General features: G+C 38.4%; 1 protein-coding gene across 1 annotated transcript; it reads left to right on the top strand.

Moving 5' to 3' along the window:
* The first annotated feature begins 487 nt into the window (after positions 1–487).
* Positions 488–18,070, top strand: LOC110787134 (cell number regulator 8). The gene is given in 4 exon segments (XM_021991707.2): positions 488–778; positions 780–813; positions 17,001–17,203; positions 17,749–18,070. Coding segments are annotated over 4 exon segments (765 nt in total). The 3' UTR covers positions 17,986–18,070.
* Positions 18,071–27,204: the final 9,134 nt, after the last annotated feature.

Raw genomic sequence — 27,204 nt, 5'->3', positions numbered from 1 at the left:
AATGGGGATGATTTCTCCGGCTATGGGTGGTGGATGATGGTGGTTGGTGGTTGTGGTAGTTGGAGGTGGTGGATGCCGGTGGTAGGTGGTTGTGGTAGTTGGAGGTAGTGGATGGCGGTGGTGGATGATGGTGGTGGGTGCCGGCAGTGGGTGACGCCGGTGGGAAGGAGGTGGAGATATTATGGAAAGAGAAAGTGATGTATGAATTGGGGTGGGGGTTTGGGGGCGGGGGGTGGGGTGGGGTGTATAAGGGTAATATCGGATTTTCACCATTAGATAAACGGGGACATGCATAAAAGCGGGCGACAAATAGCATTGCATTTAATAAATCCAACACACTAATATGTGCCGGTCAAAGACTCGTAGAATATAACCGCTTGTTATTTCCGTATTCCGTGAATTCCACCTCATTAAGTAACGCGGCGCTCTTTGCATTTTCCAGTTTCCATTTTCAACTCTCTCCATTTTTTTTCCTTCAAGATCAACAATGGCGAACAACCTAGATGAAGAATCAAGCCCTCTTTTGGGCACCACCGACACCAAGATAAACGAATCAGACCCAAATGCTCCGATAGGAAAGGTTGATGAATCTTTTCTGCCTCCATCGCCGCCGCCGAAACAGCCGCCGGTTCCAAAAGTAGCTCAGCCCCAGGTGGCGGAGACTTATGGTTGGGCTGCTGATGGATTGCCTTTGGGTGTGGTTGGTCAGCCTATGATGGGCCGTGTACCGTGGAATTCTGGGCTTTTTTCTTGTTTTGGTCGCAATGATGAGTTTCATTTGCGATGAGTTTCATAGCAGCGATCTTGAAGTTTGTGAGTATTTGATCATTTTTTTTAAAATTGTTTTAATTCTCACGGAATTTATTTTGATAAATTGCGGAGTATTTTTTTTATCATTTTGAACGTCTTGGTCTCAATCGGGCTTTTGTTTGTTAAATTTGTCAAAGAATTTGATAAAGATCGATTAGTTTGGTGACTGTGGGAATAATTTTAGGAGAGACAACGGAGATTGTATTTCGTTGCGATTGCATAAGCTGGATTTACAACCTTTTCATAGGCTGTGATTGTATACCCGTAGTTAATCTACTTGCTGTAATAAGTCGCAATATAAATGGGTTAATCAAACTTGATAATTCATCGGCCATCTGCTTACATTGTTACCTAAATGGCTAAATGTCATGGTACCATTTTTAGATGACCTCAAATTGGGTTTCGTTTGTGTTAAAACTAATAACTCCCTTGTCTAGAGCCTCCCTTTACTGCGTTTGGAGTTGTTTGCAACCTTAGCATTTGCTCCAGCTCTATGTTTTTTCCTTATATTTTGATGCCTCAATTGCATAGTTAGGAGACTTATTTGTTTTAGAAGTTATATAAATTCAAATGGGAAGAGGTTATGGTGGTTGTTAGTGTTTTTTTGTGGGAGAGAGAAGAGGACTAGAGGAGGGAGTGAAGGTAATAGTACCCACCCTTCCCTAGGGTAATCAATACCCCCATATGATTCTAAATTGTACCTGCGTTTGCTTCTTCCAAGTACCATCACCTCTATGCAGACCTCATTGTTTTAGACCATTTTTTGGTCTTACGCTTTGCGGTGCTTTTGTCTGATGTCAAGTGACACCAGCCTAATTATTGATTGTAAAGATCTGGAATTGAAAAGGCCTTCTTTATCTGAAAGCACATGGAAATAAAAAAGGTACTTTTGCAGCAACCATTCTACTTCCAACCAGGACAAGGATTCAAAATATCAGTGATACACCTCTGAAATTTGATTGAACTAGCCATTATTGTCTTCTGGTAGTTTTAGCCTTTTAGGAACTTAAACGTTTTTTAAGGGGATTTTAGCAACTTAACCTAAGGTCTCTCTCCTTGCTACGAGCTCGCTGCTGAATTTTCACATGCTTTGATTAATGTGATTACAATAATTTCATATTTTGACCTAGAAAAAGATGTACCCCGTATATGTTTGACAAGTACTCCGTAAAAACAAAAAAAGTTCATTAGAACTTCTAGAGTTACCATTCGGGGCGTGGGGATGCTTCTGTAACACATCCCAAACAAAATATTTGTACAAGGGATACATTCAACTATTTTTACTTGTTGAATTGGCAAGGACATAGACAAATAAGCTTGCCAAATAATGATAGATATCATTAGGGAAATTCTCAATTGTAACCCTGTAATATTGAACATTTTTGTAGACACCTACTTTTGTCCCTATTCCCGAAAGGGAAGGTTCGATGATGAAAACGTAAATCTCCACTTGACAACGCATCTCCTATAAAATAACGAATCTCATTACCCCTTTTCATTTCACCCGAAACTGCTATTTATAGAAACTTGCTATTTATGGAAACCTGCTAAAAATAGTAACTGCCATAATGGGTAGTTATTAAAAGTGGCAAGTCATAAAAGATAGAAACCTGTCAGAATTAGGTGTTGCACTCCAACATAAATCCTAAATGAGATAGAAATTGCGAGAGAATCCTATTCCTAATATGATTCGAAAGTAAGAGTCACGTATTAATTAAAATCCTAACAAGCCTAGAGTTCGTAACGGGCCCAGACGCATCCCGTCACAAGGTTAATACGCACTAAAAGACTCAAGTAAATCTCAAATACTCCGGATTCTAGGAATCCGAATCTGACTAAGAAAAACAGCCCAGATCCTATTTTCAACCCCTGGCTCTGGGCGCTGAAAATACCTGGTACGTGTTTTTTCCTAATTCCTCGTGGATTAGAGTTCTGCAATTCTATCTTTCCACGAACTCTTTTCTATAAATAGGGCCTTAAGTTCGACGTGAAAAGGACACACAACACACAATTATATTCTGAGTATTGACTCTAAACCCCTAAGCCTAAGCCTCACGCTGCAAAACTGATCACGCGTTCTGTCGCAATCGATCCATAAATCGAACAGAACGTATCCCGCCCCATAATTTGAGATTCGTTAAATAAAAGGAGAAATAGCAAAGTCAAAGTGCTTAGTTTTCTGAGAACCGTGACGCACCTCTCAAGGGTGCGTCGTAATGTGTCCCTTTTCTATGATTTAATTGCTTTCCTCGCCCTTTTATGAACTGTTAAACTAGCTAAAATCTGATTGTTCGATCACGCTTAATAAATATGATATTTTTGGGAAATTGGATTATCTTGATAGGTCCCTTAAAACAATCTAAATCAGATAATCGCGCTCGATCTAGTACTATATGTTGCATATTATTAAAATCAACTCAGATTAGTTTAAAAGTTAACGCATGTCCCTTCAATTATTTATGCTGAGCTAGTAAGGATATCCTGCCTCTGGAGTTATCGAAGAGCGAGTACTCCTCTCGGTAGTTACAGTCCCCCAAACCCTCAATCTCTACCCTGCGGGTGTACGTTGAGCGATCCCCACCACCAGGGATCACAAGGGAACCTACGGCCGTCGTGGTCAAACATAATTGCACTCCCTTTATGTCACGATAACCGGGTTTTGTCAGTTTTTCTCATTGTCGTTAAAAACTGAATGGCGACTCCTATATTACTAGTCAATTGGGTGTAAACTCACAGAAAATCCAATTACACTTGATTTGACAAAAAGAAGCGTCACACCCACGAGGGACGAGGTCACGCATTAGCCTCGTGCTTTTTCGACCCCCTCACGTGGCGACTCTACTAGGGATAGTGAAGGAAATACTCGTGGTTGTAGGTAATCAAAATAGCCGAAGGGTGAAACGATCCTACCCCGCGTTTATTTCCCCATCAAGTTGGGACGACCTGAAAATCAGCATTAATGTGAACGGACAGAACCGCATAACGAATCTTCGCTCCCTTGGTGTTTCATCTCGGGAGTTGGGACTAAGGATACCCATCGCCAACCGGGGGGTGCATACGCTTCGAATGTTGTCCACTCGGCACTTTCGCTAGTAGTACACCCGTCCCAAACCCAATCGCTCGCCCATTAGGTCCCTCCCGCCTGCATGCCCCCTTGGCTTGCACTTGCGGGTTGGCCTCTTGAGCGAAATTCGTCTGTTGAAGACATTACCTCGACCGGGGCATGTGTTGGATCTACGATAGAAGCGGTACCAAGCCAGGCGCAAATAACTACCCATAGAAGCCTCTCATAAACTACATGACATATTATTATTGCCTCATGATGGAATGTTAGTTATGTGTAGCGAAATATATGATTGTGTGTGACAAACTATCCTAGAAAAACCAACGACCTTAAAAACTGCCCAAACATTCATAAACCAATTTGCCAAAGAGTTATACCGAAATACGTGTTCCGCAAACCCGAACGATCGCCACAAAAATAAGCGACGCTCGGGATGGCCTGTAACGAATCCCACAAACGCTGCACAACGCGTAAAGGACGTTATTAGTCAAGCACGCAAAATCGAAGTCGCATAAACAAAAGTAGACGCAAACAGAAAACGAGAACTAGCCAGGGACGCAGTTTCAACGCCCCTGGCTGGGCGCCAGAATTTCTCACGCCCTGAGCTGGGCGCTGAAGTTGCTGCTTGGCCTTCTGGTCAGGCGCAGCAGCCTCGGTGCCCGAATATAAGGAAAATACGTAGCACAAAAAAGAACGTTCGTAAAAAGAATTGCTACGAGGGCGTAAGAAAAGCACTCGATTCTAAAAGCGACTCATAAAAAAAATATAACTCTTTGCGTCGTTGTTAGGCCTCCTACGACGACAATGCTCAGCACCAAAAGCGAACATGCTAATAATTATGAATGTCACACGGGCAAGTGTTTCGAAAATCCAAAGAATGACCAAAAGAAAGAACTAAAAAGTGTACCAACAAAAGAAAGAGTGAAAAACCAATAGAGAGAGTCGAAGTCTAGACTAAGTAATACTTGAAACTTTGGGACCTAAACTTTAGCTTATCTTATGCATAGGACTGGTCCTGCCACTTGGTGCCGATCAGGAAATCAACGGTTAGTGCGCCTCGAAGATACATTGCCAACACCAGGTTTAGTAACTCCAAGCTCCGTCCGTCATCCCTCATTTCAAGGATCTCCGCTTCCCCAACCTCGATTCGCACCCTCAAACATGTCCATCGAAGAATTGCAAGAGCAGATGGCTCAAATGACCCGACTCATGGGCCAACTGAAAATGGAAAACGAAGCCTTAGCGGCTGCACAAGCCAAAAATGACCTCGATAACGAGAAGAGGATTGAAAAATTGATCCTACAGCAAACAATGGGGAGCAAGTACTTCTCCCTCGATCCTGAACCTTTTCCTGGCAAACTACCAGAAAAGTTTAGTTCATCTGACTTACCAAAGTTTAAAGCCACGGACAATCCCTGTGATCATTTATTGAGCTTTGTGAATGCCATGAACTTGAAAGGCGTGGGAAAGTCCATGTATTTACATGCCTTTCCTTTGTCCTTGGAACCTGTGCCGCTCAAATGGTACTATCACCAGGACCCTAAGCTCTTCCCCACTTGGGAAGACTTTGTCAATGTCTTCATCAAGCAATACTCGTCGAACATGGATTTTCAAGTCACCATGCGCGAGCTGGAAGTTCTCTTCCAAAAGAAAAATGAGGGTTTCACAACCTACTTTGCTATTTGGAGGGATCAGGCGGCCCAGCTAATCAATAGGCCTCCCGAAACAGAAATGGTCCAAAAATTCATTGACAACCTGGACCCGGCCTACAGACAACACCTTAGGTACCTGGAACTTGACACTTTCAAAAGAGTTTATGATGTGGGAATAAAAATCGAGGATGATCTCGCAAAAACAATACAAAGTAAACCCGCATACAAAAGCAACACCTACAACAGGGGCAACACATCCCAAGCCCAAGAAGTCCATGCCGTAGAGGAGACTCCCGCCCGAAGAAGCCCTGGAAGATGGGTCCGAGACCGAAAGTTTGCCCCACTCGGGTCAACTTTGGTACAAGCCTTTGAAAGACTAACCAATCAAGGAAAGTTGAGACCTATAGGCCCCACCCATGACCCTCCTGTCAAGGGAAAATATTGGGTTGAAGGTACTTACTGCAAATTCCATCAAGGAAATGGGCATGACACTGAAAACTGCTGGAATCTAAAACATACGATCCAGGACATGATAGAGGATGAAGTGATACCTCTCGCTAACGTTGGCAAACCCAAAAACAACAAGAGCCCACTCGGCTCTTGTCACATCTCTCTCGACCAACCAGAGAACTTCGACCCCACGGTGTATATTACACCTCAAGGTGCACCACTCGCTGTGGTCCCTATGGATCGAATCGAGAGGGAAGTGTGCGGTGTGTGGGATGATGATGCTGAAGATATTTACCTATCTCAAGTGTCGGGCCAGGACCTCTTTACTGAAACTTGGCCCGGGTATGCTCTCATTGACACCACCCCTCAGGAACCCGAGGTCGACAACCTCACCCGATCCGGAAGAATATACCAACCGGATATTCGCCCACCTCCTATGGACGATATCCCAGTTAGGCAAACTCCTGAGAATGGACGGCACACCACCGTCGCGGAAGTCATTGAAAATCCTCTCTTGAAACAACTAAAAAGAACCAAAGCCGAAATTACCATCTGGGATCTCATGTGTACTTCAAAGGAACATCGCGAAAAGCTTATTCGCTCACTCGACCTCATCTCAGTACCTACAGATATCACACCTGACTCACTGGTTAGCCATGTCACGAGAGATGCCGAAGAAAAGGCCATAGTTTTCACTGACAAAGACTTGCCCAAAGAGGGGGGTGCTCACAACAAAGCCCTTTATCTAGTGGTTGGATGCAAAGGACAAAACATCCCCCTAGCGCTCGTAGATAACGGTTCGGCGGTCAATGTTTGCCCATTGCAAACCGCACATTGCTTGGGGTTAGGAAATGATGACTTCCAAACCTCCACGCAAGGGGTACGAGCTTATGATAACTCCCGAAGGCCTGTGTTGGGAAAAATCAACCTCACCATACAAACCGGGCCTGTGGCACGCACCACGGAGTTTCAAATAATTGACATCAAGCCCACTTTCAACCTCCTCTTGGGGCGACCTTGGCTCCATGACTTAGGAGGTGTGGCTTCTACCTTGCACCAAATGGTTAAACTTAACCATAACGGCGTAATACTAGAAATCCGCGCCCCTCCTCTCGATGTCAGTTGTACTATGGTTGGAACGGCCGAAACTGCAGACGACCTTTACGGGTTTCAAATGGAAGAAACAATCCAGTTCATTGAAGATTATGATCCAGCATTCCTAGACCCGCATGCATCCCGAGTCATCCCTAGAATGCTGTTAGCTCAAGGTTATTTCCCTGGAACCCCATTGGGCATAAGGAAGAAGGAATGCACATTCCATCCTTTACCCAACAAATCTACTCCCTTTGGCTTAGGCTATGAACCAACGGAGGAAGATATTGCTGACCGCCTGTCTAGGCTACGCCTTAACAAGGCCAAACAAACCACCCTCCTTCCCCCATATCAAAGAACCCTTAACGGGATGTTCGTTCGGGAAGGAGAAGGACACCCATGCTGTGATTTCCCTGAACCCTTCGTTCAGGATGGCTTGCTAAAACCAGGATTTGAAATCTTCCATGACGGCCACACCTTGGATGAGGCACCCCACCTCACCAAGACTAAAACAGCTGAAATATTGGACGACCAGGCTCTATGGACATTGTTTAACGAATCGAGGCCTATGGAGGACGAGACTGTGACGACTACCCTAGCTTTACAAGATGAAGGGTTCGATCCAACCCGGTTAATTGCTCCTGCATCAACACTAGAAGAGATCGAGAACGGATGGGTGAAGACATATCAGTGGGTCAATGCAAAAGGAATAGAATTCAAGATGAGTACCGGTGAAGGACCAAAGTCTTACGAGACTAAACCCAAGGCTTGAGCCACATAGGGCACCGTAGTAAAAAGCGCCTAGTAGTTCTTTAGATTGGTAGAAAAATAATAAAGACTTTAGATGGTCCTAAGACTCCTTAGAATATAAGTCAGTTTTATTTCAGTGTGTTTTCCTTACTTTCCAAATTAATAAAGGCGTAATATTTCTCCTAAAATTTATTCTAACACTAAGCAAACACCAAATGTACTTGCAAAATACAAAAATAAAGAGGCGGCCCACTCTAGGCCCAACAAACGAGGCCCATTCGGTCTTGAAATAGTGCCATGGGAACCAGTTCCCGAAAACCCACAAAATAAACCACACTATCCCCTCCATATCTCCAAAACATAAGGGTCTAACCCGTGCAGCCCAAAGAAACCAAAAAGAAATCAAACCCAAACAATGCAAATGTTACCAAAAAACGGATTCATAAAACATAATTCCATCATACCCTTCACTAACAACGCGCACCTCAATCCACCCAAAAATCCTACACAAAGATCTTCACATCTTGCGCACCCTAACTCCATTTTCAAAGCCGTTTCGTGTCACGGATAGAAAAAATTAACCCGGACAAAAATGCATCTCACGCTAACAGTCAAAAAAGTCTCCGAAGTAGCCTCAAAATTGATTTTAAATACGAGCAAAAATTAAAGCACTAAAACAAAAAAAGAGAAAAAAAAGAAATGCAAGAACACGTGAAGCAAAGCGTCAAAATTGACCGCCCAAATCATTTTCAGCGCCCAGGGCTGGGCGCCGAAATCTTTGACGCCCCAGCCTGGGCGTTGAAACTCTCTGCCTGCCTAAATTTTTTTAGAAGTGCTCGTCATTTTATCCGCATATAACGGAAAAATAACGAACACTTGGGGGGGTACAGCACGTAACCAAATAGGCTCACCAAAAAAATATAGCCATACAAAAGGTAGTCAAATTTCATTTTTTACGCGACTTACGGCAAACAAAAAACGGCAGACGAAAATAATGATAAAACTTCACTCATTTGACCGATTAAGTAATATGCTACCACCTCAGGGCATATCTATTAAAATCCGGCATCCTAGAACTTATTCTAGCTAGAACTACGCGTGACCTGATTCTGACAAGATACGTAGGCAATCCTTACCAAGGATTCGGTCCAATCAAAAAAAACAAACATACATAAATTGTGCAAAAAGTGTTAGACATATAAAAACATAAAAAAAAAAAGGAGGAAAAACAAAAAATGAAAATGAAAAAATAAAATACGCCTTTATTGAAAAAATAATAAGAAGGAAAACAAAGTGCTAAGAAATGAAAAAACAAACACAAGTGAAATAAATGAAGGGCACCTACACCCTAGCAAGAACTACACTACTCTAGTTCTTCCGGATCATCAAATAAAGTCTTGTAGAGGGCAATGTTCGCAGGATCCACCCCCACAGTCTTCTGCGCTGCCCCAATGTCAATCTCCATAAGAACCGGCTCCCGGACACTAACTTCCAAAGACGCCAAGGCCATTCTCAGTTATAGCCCGCTCAGCCTCAAGGGCACAGACAATGGTGGGAGAAGGATTATTATCATCAACTAGACCAGTCACTGTTTCTACAAGCGGCTGAGCCTTCCTAACCCATACATTTTTCCAGCGACGATCTCCGCGAGAGCTTGCATTTCTTTTAACAACAGCAGGCCCCTTCATGTTAGGCATCTTTTTAGGCCTGAAACTGGAACGGGGAGGAACTTCCTTTCGCTTTCGATCAGGACGAGCTTTCACAGTCTTAATACCATGGGTACGAGGTTTGGCAGAATCAGGACCCTCATACTTAACGCGAATACGAGGTATCAAAAGCTCAGTCGGCTCCCCATTTCGAGCCTCGGTCCTCACAGCTTTATCATCGGAGCTCATCCACAACTTGTAGTTTTCAGAAAGACCCACAAAGCCATTTGTAGCTACGGCCCAACGCGGGAGACCATCATAATACTTAGCCCACGCTAGAACCCGTGCTTGTGAAAAGGCCGCTACCTTAGGTGGTACCGTATCAGAAAAGGGGATAGTCTGCCTTAAACTGTATTGACGCATGACTCGGTAAGGGAAAATATAAATGGGCCGAGATAGCCCCAACAAAGAAACATAAACCGATACATCAGAAACCCCCCGTCATAGTAGTCAAACCCACCATGGTACCACCCACTTAATAGAACAAATGCCATAAGTAAAAAAGGAGGCCCATTCGGCCTCGTCCTGGCCTTGGTGCAAGTATTTTCGGTTACCCAAGGCTATAGGGCAATAATGTTGGAGCTTCCAAGAGTCTAAGCCGTTCCACGAGCCAAATCTGCAAAAAACGGGTACGATCAAAAAATAATAATAAAAGAAAACGGTTCCTGGGGCGCAGTTTCAACGCCCAGGACCAAGCGCCAAAAATTCCAGCGCCCAGCCCTGGGCGCTGAAACTCAGCCCCAAGGCAGGACGAATAAAAAATGTGTATGCAAAAAATGTGTACGTGCGCAAGAAAAAAAATCGATTACCTGCAGTAATAGGGGGCTTCCCTTAAAATATTCAGATTTGGCATCCTTCTTCAGCTCATCCGCACTCAGCAAAGTCTCGGCAACAACCAACGGCATAAAAGAATAGCAACTTTCCATCTGGCTAATCAAGGGGATCAACCTTATGTCACCGAACTCACCATTGTTATTCGACAGCAAATAATGATTCAACAAGCAAAATACAAGGGCTCGAATATTCAACTTCTGTTCGGTCATATTCTTACTAGGCCTAAAGTGGTGTTTTACAAGTTTTGCCAAATTAACTTCATCACCTACAACAACTTCAGCAAGCATGTTAGCATCTAGTCCTAGAAAAGCCCCTATGGTTGTTTTACTCTCTTCAATAGTGCCAGGAGTGGCAGGGGTAGCATTAGTAGGATAACCAAGGATCGCAGCAAATTCATCTGGAAAAGGACATATTTCGTTGCCCCGAAAGACAAAAACATGATGATCGGAATCCCAAAAGCTTAGGGCTGCGTGCAGAAAATTATAGTCAATGTTAATTTGTTGTAAGCCTAAAAGTGCCTCTAAGTGGTATTCTTTCAACAAAGCCTTTTCTGTAGGATTAAGGGCCCGTAGCCAATGCCTAACAGCCCGTTGGAGTGAGAAAGTAGGAATCGACATGACGAAAGCAAGGAGTAGTTAAAACACAGCAAAGAAAGAAGGAAATTGAGAGTGATGGAAAATAGGGACGTATCTAGCCCCTATATATAGCTGAACGCATCAAGTGACATCCTGATCCCATTTGGAAACGCGTTAAGAAATCCGAAAGTCAAAATTCGCCAGGAAATGACTTTCAGCGCCCGAAGCTGGGCGCCGAAATATTTAACGCCCAGCCTTGGGCGCCGAAAATACAGCCCAAGGCCCAGATTTCACAAAACGCGGAACAGGAACAGACTTAAAACCGTGTTTCTAGACACGAGGCCCTATGTACAATTAAGATCAAGCCCAAAAGCACCTTTAAGCTCCCAAATAGCAAAAATGAATGGTAAAATTTGGTCGAAACTTAGAGTTGTCTCAAGAAACATATATGTACACTTTTCAAAACAAAAAAATATCAAGGTCATTCTTCGAAACACCAAAAAACGTTGTTAAGTCGTTGGTTTCTCAAATAAAAAAATGTTTGTCTGTCAAAAGATTAAATCGGGCCAAGCTAAACCGAATGATATTAAACTTTGTCGCCCGAAGACTGAAGTCGCACCCCATGACTTCGCCAAAGTAGCACATCACTATGAAAGGTCGCTCGCACATACAAGCTCGACCCCAAACATGATTAAAAGACGTTATGAAGTATGCGAAAAATGAGCACCAAAGCCCGAGTGCTTGGGGGCTCGCGAAAAGTATACTCCAACAGAGAGCGCGCAATCAAAATCACATTCCCGGGCTGCGCTATACGCCGTCCCATGTTTGGATGATCTCAAAAGAACAGGTTCGACCTCAGAAAAGGGTCGTCATTGACATTTGTACATGGTCCTCTGATCAAAGACCAAGTAGTGGCAAAAATCGAGCCATAAAGACTAGCTCAAAACCACGAAAGCAGACGGTCACAAGACAAAGGTCCGTCTGAACACGTTGTCAGCCCACGTTCAGGTTACAACTAAATTCGAGCATCCCTCGGAAGAATTCGCTCTTTCAAGAATGAATAAAAAGAAATTCTCAAAAGAAATCACAAAGAACAAAAGAAATAGGAACTTGCCCATCTTCAGTTGGCAAGATCGCGTCACAAACCACGCGAGTTCCCAAATCGAAAAAACGAATTCAGGGATGTCTACCCTTAGCGGACAGGGCTCGCCCACCTTCAGGGGGCGGGGTCTGCGTCACTAGCCGCGCAGGTCCTCAGTTTCCCAAAAATGAAATTTTCAAAGTTCAAAATAAAACAGGCTCGTCATCTTCAGCCGACGGGGTCTACATCACAAGCCGCGTAGGTCCTTATTTTCAAATTTCAAAAACAAGATTCGTCCACTTTTTCGGACGGGGCGTCCACCCTTAGCGAACAGGCTCGCCATCTTTAGTCGGCGGGGTCTACGTCACAAGCCACGTAGGTCCTTAGTCGCTGCAGCGATAACTTTTTCTGGTTTTCCCTTTTCCAAAAATTAAAAGGATTGGTTTTCCGTTTTTTTCCAAAAAAGAGCGATGTGCTGGATTTTCCTTCGTTTTACGTCCCATAAAAACAAGGGGGTTTTCTCGTTTAGCTAGCCCTGAAAATGAGAATCTTTAAAAACATTTTTACCTCGTGGTTGGGCTTGGCCAGGCCCAATTACACTTTATAGCTTTGATTTCGAAAACATCTGTAGCTACTCCCAATGACAAAGTGAGGGAGTTTCTACACTTCTTTAGATCCTTCCAATGACAAAATGAGGAAGTTTCTATACTATCCGTTGACAAATCCCAATGACACGTGAGGGATATGTCGACACTTCAAGTGATGACCCTTAAGTCAATGTTATCACTCGGGTGCTCGTGAGACCCTCGCAAAAGCAGGTCACCATGACTTGTGTGGCGCACTCCGTCTAATACTTTGACCATCGTCTTACTCCAAGACCCAGTCAAAGTGGGGGCTAACTATAGACACCTACTTTTGTCCCCATTCCCGAAAGGGAAGGTTCGATGATGAAAACGTAAATCTCCACTTGACAACGCATCTCCTATAAAATAACGAATCTCATTACCCCTTTTCATTTCACCCAAAACTGATATTTATAGAAACTTGCTATTTATGGAAACCTGCTAAAAATAGTAACTGCCGTAATGGGTAGTTGTTAAAAGTGGCAAGTCATAAAAGATAGAAACCTGTCAAAATTAGGTGTTGCACTCCAACATAAATCCTAAATGAGATAGAAATTGCGAGAGAATCCTATTCCTAATATGATTCGAAAGTAAGAGTCACGTATTAATTAAAATCCTAACGAGCCTAGAGTTCGTAACGGGCCCAGACGCATCCCGTCACAAAGTTAATAAGCACTAAAAGACTCAATTAAATCTCAAATACTCCGGATTCTAGGAATCCGAATCTGACTAAGAAAAACAGCCCAGATCCTATTTTCAACGCCTGGCTCTGGGCGCCGAAATCTTCGGCGCCCAGGCCTGGGCGCTGAAAATACCTGGTACGTGTTTTTTCCTAATTCCTCGTGGATTAGAGTTCTGCAATTCTATCTTTCCACGAACTCTTTTCTATAAATAGGGCCTTAAGTTCGACGTGAAAAGGACACACAACACACAATTATATTCTGAGTATTGACTCTAAACCCCTAAGCCTAAGCCTCACGCTGCAAAACTGATCACGCGTTCTGTCGCAATCGATCCATAAATCGAACAGAACGTATCCCGTCCCATAATTTGAGATTCGTTAAATAAAAGGAGAAATAGCAAAGTCAAAGTGGTTAGTTTTCTGAGAACCGTGACGCACCTCTCAAGGGTGCGTCGTAATGTGTCCCTTTTCTATGATTTAATTGCTTTCCTCGCCCTTTTATGAACTGTTAAACTAGCTAAAATCTGATTATTCGATCACGCTTAATAAATATGATATTTTTGGGAAATTGGATTATCATGCTAGGTCCCTTAAAACAATCTAAATCAGATAATCGCGCTCGATCTAGTACTATATATTGCATATTATTAAAATCAACTCAGATTAGTTTAATAGTTAATGCATGTCCCTTCAATTATTTATGCTGAGCTAGTAAGGATATCCTGCCTCTGGAGTTATCGAAGAGCGAGTACTCCTTTAGGTAGTTACAGTCCCCCGAACCCTCAATCTCTACCCTGTGGGTGTACGTTGAGCGATCCCCACCACCAGGGATCACAAGGGAACCTACGGCCGTCGTGGTCAAACATAATTGCACTCCCTTTATGTCACGATAACCGGGTTTTGTCAGTTTTTCTCATTGTCGTTAAAAACTGAATGGCGACTCCTATATTACTAGTCAATTGGGTGTAAACTCACAGGAAATCCAATTACACTTGATTTGACAAAAAGAAGCGTCACACCCACGAGGGACGAGGTCACGCATTAGCCTCGTGCTTTTTCGACCCTCTCACAATTTTCAATGGTAGCAAAAAAGATACTTAGCATCATTGGTAACCATGTATTATTGTTAATTATCAACAGTGGCATTAATGAAGGTTTTAGTGTTTAATTATTTAGTTTAGCTAACCATGGTTAATTAAAGGGTAGATTAAATTATGCAAACATCCCTAAAGTACTTATTTCCTACCCAAACTTAATCAAAAATGAAAAATGGCACTAGGGATACAAAGATACCCTGTAAAACTAAGAAGTCAATTATTGTGGCGAAGTAAAGGCCAAGAAACTTTTCAGTAGTCTGTAACTCTGTATATCTTCTTCAAGCTCAAAATGGTCAACAATCACGATGGCTTCTGCTATAGCTCCCCTACCTTGCTTTTTTCTCGCCCATTCACACTCCCTCCGTAATACTCCCTCCGTATTTATTTAAGAGATACACTTGGTCGGGCACGGGTATTAAGAAGAAAAATCGAATGAAATAAAATAATAAAACAAGTGGGGTTGGGTAGATATTTTAATAAGTAAATAAGTGGGGACCATGTCATTTTTGGGGGTTGGATGTGGGGGTGGGTTTCAAAAACTATTTGTTTAATAGGATGGTGGGTCATAGGGTAAATTAGATGTATTATTTAATTAGATAGTGGGATTGATAAATTACTAAATATGGCAAGTGTATCTCTTAAATAAATACGGCCGGAAAAGACAAGTGTATCTCTTAAATAAATACGGAGGGAGTAGACCATTCTCTCTCTCCTAAACCATTTTCAATTCTACACAGCACATCCACTACCGCGCTACTTCAGCCTTTCATGCCGGCATTCAAAATTTGCGAGATGTTTTTGTTGATTAATTTTGTTTTATTTAATCTGGATACTTCATTTTTCATTTGCGTTAAAGCTAATACAAAGCTTCTAATGAACTCTTTTTTGGGAAATTTAATTTCTGTAATTTTTTATGAGTTGTCATATTTTTATAAACTAACAATGGTTAACCATTTAACAAATTTATCAAAAAAATTTATCAATAATGTCATTATGTAGAAAAATTAAGAATAAAGGGTTACCAATGATAATAAGTATTTTTTTTTCGCTACCATTGAACAAGTGCAATAGTATTGGGTTACCATTGACAATTTATCTTATCATTATTATTGATGGATTACTACCTTTGGTAAGAGAAGACAGATACTGAGCAAAAATGGGATTGGTCTGAGCAAGTCAGAAAATTACGGTATTTGTTAAAAGCTACAGGAGTGACTGGAGTATTTCCACAAACATGACTTAATCCTTGAAAAATCGTTTCTAATAATATAACCTTTGGACGGTTCACTAAAAATAATCCGACATATAATAATTCAACCTTTTTGGGTTACCTTCCTATACTGGTCTCTTGTGACCCTTAACCTAATGAGGTAACTTTTTTATTTTTATTACTCCTCCAAAGGCTCCAACCACCATCAACATCGTCACCCTATATTCCTTCTCCTCCACCATCTTCATCTCCAAACTGCCATCTACACCTTCACCATTTCATGTCCTAACTTAAACTCCAACCAATCTCCCATTGAAACCGACAAAGAACCACCGCCGCTCCACAACAATCAGGAGAAGGCGGAGGATTCTTTGGAAGTCGGGGGTTCTTTGGGAAGAGAGAGAAGGATGTTGAGGAGAAGAAGCGGAGGAAGGCGGTGAATCAGTGGTGACTGGTGAGATGGTGTCGAATTCTCAACTGGAGGGGGCTGATTAGTGGTAAATCCATTCAACAGCAGCTGGCAAAATAGAGATCCTAGTAAAAGTGAATAAACACTGCCAGAGGGAAAAGGGAGCGTTCCTGTTGAAAAATCCAAACCCTAACTGCTATCAGGGCGCTCATTTTCGATTAGCTTATCTTGCCTGAGCATCCTGTTGAGGGCTATGATTATGGTGACATAATCATTGTGTTCATATTTCCTGGACAGCTGCCTCTAGACCAATTAGAGAGCGATGAGTGGCATGCTTAACTTGTTATACTCGTTGCCAAAGGTCAAGGACCATTTTGAGAAGATACCGCCTAAAGTTTGCATTATTAAAAAATAACTGATATGTGGGATTATTTTTAGTGAACCGTCCAATGGTTTGATTATTAGAATCATATGTTCGTTAATCCTCTATACGAAGTACTAGAATTACTTTTACAATGGGAGTTTTGGTTGTCTTCAATGCTAGGCTGCTTGTGACTTTTTCACTGGGAAGTACAGTAGGGTTTATCAGCACAATTAAGCTTGTATAGATTTGTGATTGCCGGTGGAAGTTAAGAAGAAGCTTAACTGACAAAAATCAAGCTTATAGGGAACTGGATCTTTAAATAATTCCTGTACAAGTTGATTTGCTCTTTTGCCTTTAAGATGAATGAGCCGATGGCTGGTCTTTATTGTGTGATATATAATTAAAAATACAGAGTCTGAGTTGCTAGATCGAGTTTTAATCCCATTAAAAATTTACGTTTTTTTGGCTCTGATGCGGGCTTTATTGAGTTAATTCATTATTATTCAGGTTTAATGTTGTTTACTTAGTTGATTTGTGCAAAAGCATTCATACATGAGTGATATTTTTCTTATCTTAACTGGCTAAAAAAATTGGTTGCCAGGTCTTCTTGGAAGTGTGGCTCCATGTGTTCTCTATGGAAGCAATGTTGAAAGGCTTGGGTCAACCACAGGGAGTTTTTCTAATCACTTCTCATCTTATGCTGCTCTGTACCTGATTGGAAATTCCTTTTTTGGGTGGAACTCTTTGGCTCCTTGTCTTTCATACACAAGTCGTACTGCTGTTCGTCGTGCATTCAATCTCGAGGCAAATTCTTTTACTCAAGGATACTGTTGTTGCTTCTTTACTCCATATGATAGGTGACACAATACCATCTATTACTAGTAGTCCAACTTTGTTTCCACCTGATTATTTGGTTATTGTTCTTGGCTTCTCCCAACAATAGAAAACCAAAATGACATTCAGTATAAACTGAATATATGGAATTTAGTAGATCAATTTCCTTCAATATTTGTTTATTACTACTAATCTGTGGTATAATAGGTGACACAAGTTACTGAAGAAAATTAAATAGCGGTGCTATTGCTATGTCTCATCAACATGTATTTTAGAGAGATGAATGTAGAGATCCCGTCTTTTCATGGAATCATGGATATAAAGTTTTACTGACATATGCTTTACTATATTTATTCGTTAGTTGCATGTATTTGAATCCACCACTTGTACCGTGACAATAGGTATTCTTCTGGTGTGTTTCTTAAATGACCTGAGGAGTCTAGTGACTGTGTGCACCCACTTTTAGACTAATCAATCAATGTTTATCTGAAACCATTGCTTCATATTCTGAACAGGGAGGTTGCGAGGCTTTATTACGACACTTAGGGTGTTCTGGAAGGTTAGTTGAAGATGAGATGCAACAGGAGCAGTTGGAAGCCGCTTGTGATTTTGCCACCCATGTCTTGTGTCATCCATGTTCGTTTTGTCAGGAAGGTCGGGAGATTCGTCGTAGGCTGCCACATCCTTCTTTGAATGCTCAGCCAGTGCTGGTTATGATTCCTCCTTGGGGACAGGCTATGGATCGTGCGTGATCATCCATGAAACCTTTCTTTGATGATGTGTCTATACCTGTTTTGTCAGTCATTTATTAATTTTTTTGTTTGACGAAAAGAAGTTGTGCAGTATTACTTTGTGTGATTATGTTATTAACATGAAAATGGAGAACGTTATGTATAATTGTACCATCCATCTGAACTAGTACGCGATGTACATGTTTTAGGAGGTGGTTTAGCTAGTAGTTTGTGGACTTTGTGTTAAGGTTGGCCGTTGAATTATTTGAATTACAGTTCCTAGATTGCACAACATTGAGAGTGGACCAATTTTGCTTGAGGCAAATTTTTTTTTGCCTCTCTACATTTTCTCTCCCCTCTCTCTAGAACCACTGCTTCCCACTATTGATTAATCTCCTTCCATCCATCAGCAATCGGCGATTTGGACCCTCCATCGTCGGCGAGGTTTTAATGTTTATTTTTGTTTTTTGGTGCTTTATTTGTCAGAGTGGCCCGAGTGGTGCTCTTGAGGGTTTCGTATTTGGTTTCACCTCCCTTTCGCGGCGGTTGTTTGTTTGGTCGGTTCTTTTTGGTTTGTTGGTAGCATCCTTTGGATGGGGGAGTCAGTTGGGTGTTTCTAAGAATATTTCCATGGGTTCCTCGTTTCCACCGGTTTAACCATTGTCGGTTTGAGTGATTTGTGGGCGGTGGTCTGCCTTTACGTCTACTCTAATTTCTCTATGTGGAAGTTAGGTCTGCAAGGGGCTTCCTGATCGCTAAGTTTTCTCGATTTTCTCTTTTTGGTTTGTTCTTTTTCATTTGAGGAATTAGTTGGGTTTATAAGTTGGTTGAGGATTTGGGGTGTTTTGAGTAGGTTATGCTCGCAAATTGGATCCAACAAGCGTGTGTATGATGCTCATCTTGCACTTGGTTTAAAACGACAAGAAGAAGAAATAAGACGCGCGCGTCTGTAATTAAATCCCGTCCGCAAAAAAACATAAGACTTGAACAAAATAACATAGGCATTCAACAAAAGCACATATTATTAAGAGAGGATATTTAAAAATTCAGAAGAATAGTATTGACTAATTTTATGGTGTTTATGGTAACACCTCCATATTCCTCTCTATTTAAGCACCTCTTGTCTAAGAATAGAGAAACCTAGGGTGTTACTGCTATGATGGAACGAATAAGGCAGAAAAAATAATTAATTGAAAGCCAATTTACTTAAATTGTATAACTTTGAAAACAAACAACGGAAGTCTTAAAACAAATAATCAAACTACAACTTTTTTGGGGTGAAAAAAGAGAGGCAAAGCCTCAACAAAAGATCAACACAACAAAAATAAACTACAAAATCAAAACTAAAGCTACTATTAAGAACATAAACAAAAACTATGCGGCAATATAATCATAGTCAATATCATACCACACAGGTCCTCCAATAAAATAGCACGAAGACCTTCTGGGGCTGCCTGTAGTAGCATCATCTTTGAAGATAACCCATGACCCTGGTTTGCAGCTCGGTTAGCCTCCCTATAACAATGGTGTATTAAATACATAGGCCCCTCATTAAATCTGGAAACCTCCTTAGACCCCTTATTAAATCCAAACTCCATAACAAGAGTAAAATTAACTTAAATAGTTGCAACACATTAAAATTTAACTAATGCAATATTCAACTGAAAAAGGGTACTCCAATTAATCTACTCCCGTGCATGTTTACTCATAAACTAGTACCGGCTCTCCATAATCTCAAGTGAAATTATGGATCTCCACAACGCCATCAGACATGACCAACAATTAAAAAAGATCAAGTCAACTAATCCGTATTACATTGACAAGAAAGCACGTGCACAGTGCATGTATTTTATTAATTAAGGGTTCGTTCAATATCACTGTCACTGTCGATTTCCATTTTTTGGTTTTTGATTTTCAAAGTTACATGATTTAGATTAAATCATGAACTGAAAAATAGTTATACATATAATAATCATGTTGATTTTGATAACTAACAACAAAAACTGAAAACTCCATTTTGTATTTCTTATTTTGGTTTTAGTTTTATAAAAAATAGAAAACAAAAAACGATACCTAACGTACCCTAACATGTTTGATACTTTTCTTTTTTGGTATTATGTCTTTTTATAAATGAAAAAATATAGAGGTGTGAATCTTTTAGTTATCAATATAATCTAATTTATAAAATTTTGTCATAATTGGTTTTCAGTTGTGTTTGGATAAATGTAGATTCAAGTAGTAGCATTAGAAATTAAGTCCAGTTATGTTGCATAATTATTATACGCAAATACATGAAAAAATAATTCCAATCTACATATCAATGCGTAAGAAAGAATTTTGTAGTTTATTGTTCATCAACTAGAGGACTACACACAATAATTATTCATAAATTTTAACAATAATTTTTACCTAGGGGTACCGCATGCGTAGCTCTCTCTCAAACAACACTCTTAATAAAAAGAATAAACGTATATAAAAAAGTAACATAAGAAAATTAATTGCCTTTTAGAATGACTTTCATATTCCTTTGACTATATGAATTTACTCGTTTTTTGTTTGACGGAGTTGATCGAATATAACTTTAAAACATGTCACTAAAAGAACATAGCATGCAATTCAAAAGAACATACGTAGTAATACTTATTTAATATTTTAATTGTTTTAACCCTTTTAAAAGGAACATAAAAAAGTGTCACTTTTACGACTTTCGTATTCCTTTAACTACAAACTTAAAGAAAATGGAGGTGTATTCATTAAACTAGCTTTTAAGCCCGTTCAAAGAACGGGCGGTTGTATATTGATTATTTAGTCTATCTTTATCAGTTCTAATTTTACTGAATTTGCGATTTTAGAGAGAAAATATGATTTAAATAGAGATAATTTTTAAAAGTTGAAAGAATACATAAATTAAATAGTGTATTACGGAGTAATATTGAGTGTTAATCGTGAAGATGGAGTAGAAGATGTTGAATGAATATATTGGTGAATTGATGTTGTATGAGGAAGATGGAGTGAAAGAGACGATTGGAGTTGTATAATATATCAAACAACAAAGAGAAAATAAAATAAAAAACCAAATTGATGGAGGAAACAATGGATGACACGTGTCATCTAATCAAATGTGATGACACGTGTCATCTAATCAAGTGTGGTTTTGCTTTTTATAGACTAGGTATAGATGAATATATATGTCAATAGAAGAACATAAGTATGTAGAATTAAACAACTATAAAGAACATATGTATTACGTACTCCGTAGAATTTACTACTTTCTGATATTTAACCATTTTAAAAGAAGATAAATGGCCAACTAAAAGAACGTACCTAGTATTTCAACTAAAAAAAAAGTAAAATAAATATATACCCACTCAAGAAATATACGAGTATAGAATATTAATATTTATAAAAGATCATTAAGTATATATATATGGAGTATATCATAATAATATAAATATAACGAGAAATATATACGTAGTAGCTAGTTTATTACAAAGGGCACAAATTTATTTTTGGAAAATTCACAATGATAGCCTTGTATTATTGTTTTTTATCAATGGTAACAAGAATAAAAAACTTAATATCATTGATAGTCCTTTATTTTCAGTTTTTCTACAGCGTGACCTTAATAATAATTTTGTTGGTAAATTTGATAAATAATTAACATTTAGTTAACCATGGTTACCTTAACCTTTTTTTAGTTCCAAAATAAAGAGTGAAAAATTAGAACAACGATTAAGATAATACGAAGGTAATGTTATTATCTTCTCAAATGAAAGCAGCAACTTAAAATAATCTATAGTGACTTAACAATGGAAGCCATAAGTATTTACACTAATATAAACCTGGTCCATCATAACTTAGCATGGACCAGGGCAATGGACTAATTTGTATGAGAAATATGTGTAACTGTCACTTGACAGTTATTTTGTGATTTTAAATAGTAACTATATGTGTATTACAGTAACTATGTGTTTTAAAGAGTTACTATGTGTTTTGTAGAGTTTCAATGCGATTTGTGTTTATCCCACTTTATATACGTTTTAAATTTTTTTATTTTTCAAAATTTCAGATCTACATCGTGTTCATTTCTCTTTCATTTCTCTCTCTTCATTTTCTCTCTATGCTTTTCAAAATTTAGCCCAAATTTCTAGGTTTTGTTCGATTTTCTTCGTAATTATCTTATAATTCTTATAATTGGATCTATTAGATGAGGAAAAATTGGAGGAAGTAGTAGATCAAGAAGGAGGTTCGTCGTTGCCGAAACCGAATCGAAGAATTTGCGCTCGTCTACAAATTTTCGCAAGAATTTTTAGAGATCACATCTCGGTTTGTTGTTTTTTAAAGAATTTTAAGTCTATTTTTATTTAAAATTGAAAATATTTGTTGTTTTGGAGAAATTAATGTTTGTGTTTTACCGAAATATCGTTTTCACTTCGCGAATTCGATCAGTGACTTCACGATTTCAAATAGTAACTATATGAGTAATACACTAACTACATGGTTTAAAGAGGTACTATGTAATTTTAATGGTTACTATATGTATACAATAGTTACTATATTATTTTAATGGTTACTATATGTGTACAATAGTTACTATATGTGTACAATAGTTACTATATGTGTAAAATAGTTATTATTTGTTGAGTGATTTGAAATGTTTGTTGTTTTGTTGAAATCAGGGTTAGTGTTTCACATAGTTAGTATATAAATGAAATAGTTACCTTTAATTTATGTTGCGAAATAGTGTTTTTAATAGTCACTGAAATGTTCATTGTGTTTATGTTAGTAGTAGTTTTTAGAGTAACTATATTTTTTTAAAAAGTTACTATAACTTTAAAACAGTAACTATGTGTTTAAAATAGTTACTATATTTTTTATAAAGTTATTATAAGTTTAAAACAGTAACTATGTGTTTAAGATAGTTATTATGTTATGAACTGTTTATAGTGACTTTTTGATAAATAATAGTTACTATACGATTACGTTATGTACTATGTTATTTAGAGTATGTTTTTGTCCGCTTCTTAGATAGTGACTATATGATTACAATGGTTACTATATGTGTACAATAGTTACTATATTATAATAATAGTCACTATATGGTTATAGTTACTATATATTTGAAATAGGTACTATGTTTATTTTATCATAATTTGTTACCATATGTTTATTTTCTTCAATAGTTACTATATTATTTATATAGTTACTATATGTTTGAAATATGTAGTATGTTTATTTTATCATTATTTGTTACCATATGTTTATTTTTTTTCAATAGTTACTATATTATTTATATAGTTACTACATGATTGAAATATGTAGTATGTTTATTTTATCATGATTTGTTACCATATGTACGTTTATTTTCTTCAATAGTTATTGTATGTTTTATATAGTTACTATATGTTTGAAATAGATATTATGTTAGTTTATTATGTTATGTGCATGTTTTTTATGTTTATTCTATATTTTTAGTGATGTGGTTACTATATTATGGATCGAGTTATTATATTATTATCACATGCACCAACTATGTCTGCAACTTTGTGACTAAATGACCATCAATAATATTTATAGGTACTATCTTGTATTATAGTAACTATATGTTAGGTATAGTTTTTTTATGTATATTATAATGTTATTTTTATGTTCAGCCTCTTTGTTGTCCTCTATGTTATTAGTAATAAGAGTTACTATGTTATAAACACAATAACTATATCTGCAACCCTGCTCGTATATGACTATCATGAATATTAAGAGATACTATATCATGTATAATAGTAACTATATGTTTTTAATAGTTACTATGTTATCATTATGTTCTTTCTTTGTACTCTATGTCATTAGTAATATATTATTATGACAGTAACTATATGACTATAACGATAACAATAACTATATCTGCAATTCTGCGAGTATCTCACCATCGTTAATTCTAAGAGTTACTATATGATGCATAATAGAAACTATTTGTTTTACATAGTTACTGTATCATTTTTTTCATATTTAAATGTTAAATCATTAACTTAGTTTAAATATTATTGATTCAGAAATACAAAGATGATGCACTCAGAATTGAAGTCGTGCAAAAAAAAAAAAATTGCAAGGAAAACAAAAGCAAGAGAAGAAGAACATCCTGACAACAATGTAAACCAAAGACGTGGTAGAGGAAGGAGAGGACGTGCTGGTGGAAAAAAGAGACGTGGACGTGTCGATTAGTATTTTTTAGTTCAAAAAATATTTGAGTTTAACCTGGATTATTTAATAAATGCAAATAATTAGAATGTCGTAGCTAAAACAACTAACCAAGTAGTTAATGTTTTCTTTATTACTGTTTAGGAGTTGTAATTACTGTTACTTTTGATATAGTTACTCTTTTTATTTCAGTAAATATGTGATATACAATAGTAACTATATAATAGAAAAAGTTGCTATATGACCTCTAAAACATCTGTATATAATATTGTTTATTTTATAATATAGTAATTGTTCTACAGCTAAAGTTACTTTTCTATATGATATAGTTACTCTTTGGATAGAATAATTATTCTTATGGAAATGACTATATTATTATTATTTTCATAGTTACTATTTTGAAGATATAGTTACTTTACAAAAGCTATAGTTTCTATAATTTATTTATTTTGTCTGCGAGAATGAATATATAATTATTCTTATTTTTATAGTAATTGTTTTACAGTTAAAATTATTTTTCTATATGATATAGTTACTCTTTGGATAGAATAATTATTCTTATCGAAATGACTATATTATTATTATTTTTTCATAGTTACTATTCTGAAGATATAGTTACTTTACAGAACCTATAGTTTCTATAATATAAGACGTCGATTATCTGGTTCACGTTAATTTACAAAAATGCCCTGGTCCACGCTAATATAGCGTGGACCAGGTCCATGCAAGTGGGATTGAGCCATAAGGGCATAAGGCACATAGGTCATAGCCATACCAAACAGTATGCACTTGACAAATCACAAACCAATCAAGTATATATCGGCAATCTCTCCACCGCCGCCGTCAACGGAATTCCCTGCGGCAAATCTAACCAACTTTAACTATTCACGAACAGCACCAGATTTCTACAATTCAACGTCACTGCCGCATCAACTGCCAGAAAATTATCCTAACTGTCGACCCTAACCCTCTAATCTCCGACTAATAGTCTAATACAACATCGTTCTTTATCTCCTCTGACCACTCTAATGTCTCTAATTAACAAGTAAATCATGAATACAAGACTCGACTCTTGACTCGACTCTTGACTCACAATTTAATTAGAATAAGCATCGAACGGGCCAAAAGTATATTCCATAAAGGAAGGGTGTTGGGAGCCCACCAAACACCATAATAAATAATAAATAACGGACCATACCGAGTGTCGGGCCATACCGACGGAATTCCAGCGCATATAATGAAAGAAACAACGTATTGTATCATTAGTAGGAGATCAAGCTTTCCGGCAAGTCTCCCCCCATTGTTCATACTCAAGGTATATACGTTCCAAGAGTTTTGAAGCTTGTTCTGGTTGCACTTTACGTTTATTAATATTTTATTTTATTAATGGTGAACTCGAGACTCGAACACACACGTACATACATACAATTAATAAACGACAACCAAAACAATCTCATTTTAATCCTTTAGGACTTGTGATCAATAAATCAAGACGTAGTGAAATTACTACCAAGTTCCTTCTCACAAAAGGTGAGATTCCACATCATGCCTATTAACATGAGGGTTGTGCCCTTGCACGACAATTCCTAATTCATTCATATAAAATATTCCCAACTGAACCCTACATGTGCGGTGGCTTACGTGAGCTAACCCTTCACATGTGGTGAAATAAATAGTACGGCGTGGTACGAATAATTGGCTCAAAAGTATGCTAGACATCCCGTACAATAGCATAACAATAAATAATTCATCCCTTGCATGTGAATCAAACCATACATGCATAAATATTGAACAACATGATTGACAATGAAATTCATACTCATAATAATCCCAACATGCTTGTTCAACCAATAATTTAGTAATTCCAATATAATAATCCACATGATCGTTCACCAAAACAAATAATATGAATCCACATAATTTAATTCACATCAACAACAATCATGTAATGTCTTTGACAAATGGTGTGGTCGCCCTAGACTTGTACGTACCTTGAATACCTAAGCGTATGGGCCACTTTGCAAAACGAGCACTTACTTAGAAATCACCTCCTATCACCAAAATAATGAAACTTTAATTATTTCCATGTTCATTAAATTTCCAGCAACTTTATAAAATATTAAACCTTGTTTAAACTTTAGAATTTAATCGTTCTTTAATAAAATAATCATCTCAATTTGCAAAACTAATCCTTAGTATGAAAACATACTTTTTTCGCTCTTAAAATCAATAAAAAAAATCAACACTTTAAGCCTTTATATAAATCTGAAAATATAATTGATTATAATAATTAGATTCATCACCTAATTATGCTAATCAATTGACCCATTAAATCTAGGTTAAAAACCTAACTTGAATTTCTCAATAAAACCAATTTAACATCATAAAAATCAAACCTTTAATAAATAAACCAATCTGAAAATTCATGCTTTAATAATTAAAATACGCCTCATGAATTTAAACATATAAATCCTCAAAGTACGGTGTTCACAACCGATTCCCAGCATTTTAATTATTCAAAACAATAATAATAATATAATTTAAAATACGGAATTGAAATAGAATAGGTAAGGAAGAAAATAATTATATCAATCCGGCCTATAGCACGGAACAACCACGAATTAATGTGATTGGGCGAAAGAATTGAACGAATGAAACAAAACAACACACACACGCAATCGTGTGTGCACGCGCGGCAGAGGGGCGACGAGCAGGGCATGGCGCGAGGGCGAGGGCGAGAGGGCGAGGCTGGGCGCGAGCGCGAGGCACGCAACAGCAACAAGCATAGAAGCAGCACAGGGCACTCGAGTGCGCGTTGCGGGGTGCGAGCAAGAGAGGGAGTGGGCGAGAGTGATGGGCGAGCAACGAGGCATGCATCACAGCACGCTAGTGTTGTGCGGTGCGGGTGAGGAATCGGGCACAAGGACAGAGTAAAGAGAGGAAGAGTGTGGGGCAAGAGAGAGAGAGAGAGAGAGAGAGAGAGAGAGAGAGAGAGAGAGAGAGAGAGAGAGAGAGAGAGAGAGAGACTTTAATGAAAAACAAGGG

The sequence above is a fragment of the Spinacia oleracea genome, chromosome 2 (genome assembly GCF_020520425.1).
Source record: "Spinacia oleracea cultivar Varoflay chromosome 2, BTI_SOV_V1, whole genome shotgun sequence".
Classification (NCBI taxonomy): Eukaryota; Viridiplantae; Streptophyta; class Magnoliopsida; order Caryophyllales; family Amaranthaceae; genus Spinacia; species Spinacia oleracea.
This window is presented reverse-complemented; position numbering and strand designations above follow the sequence as displayed.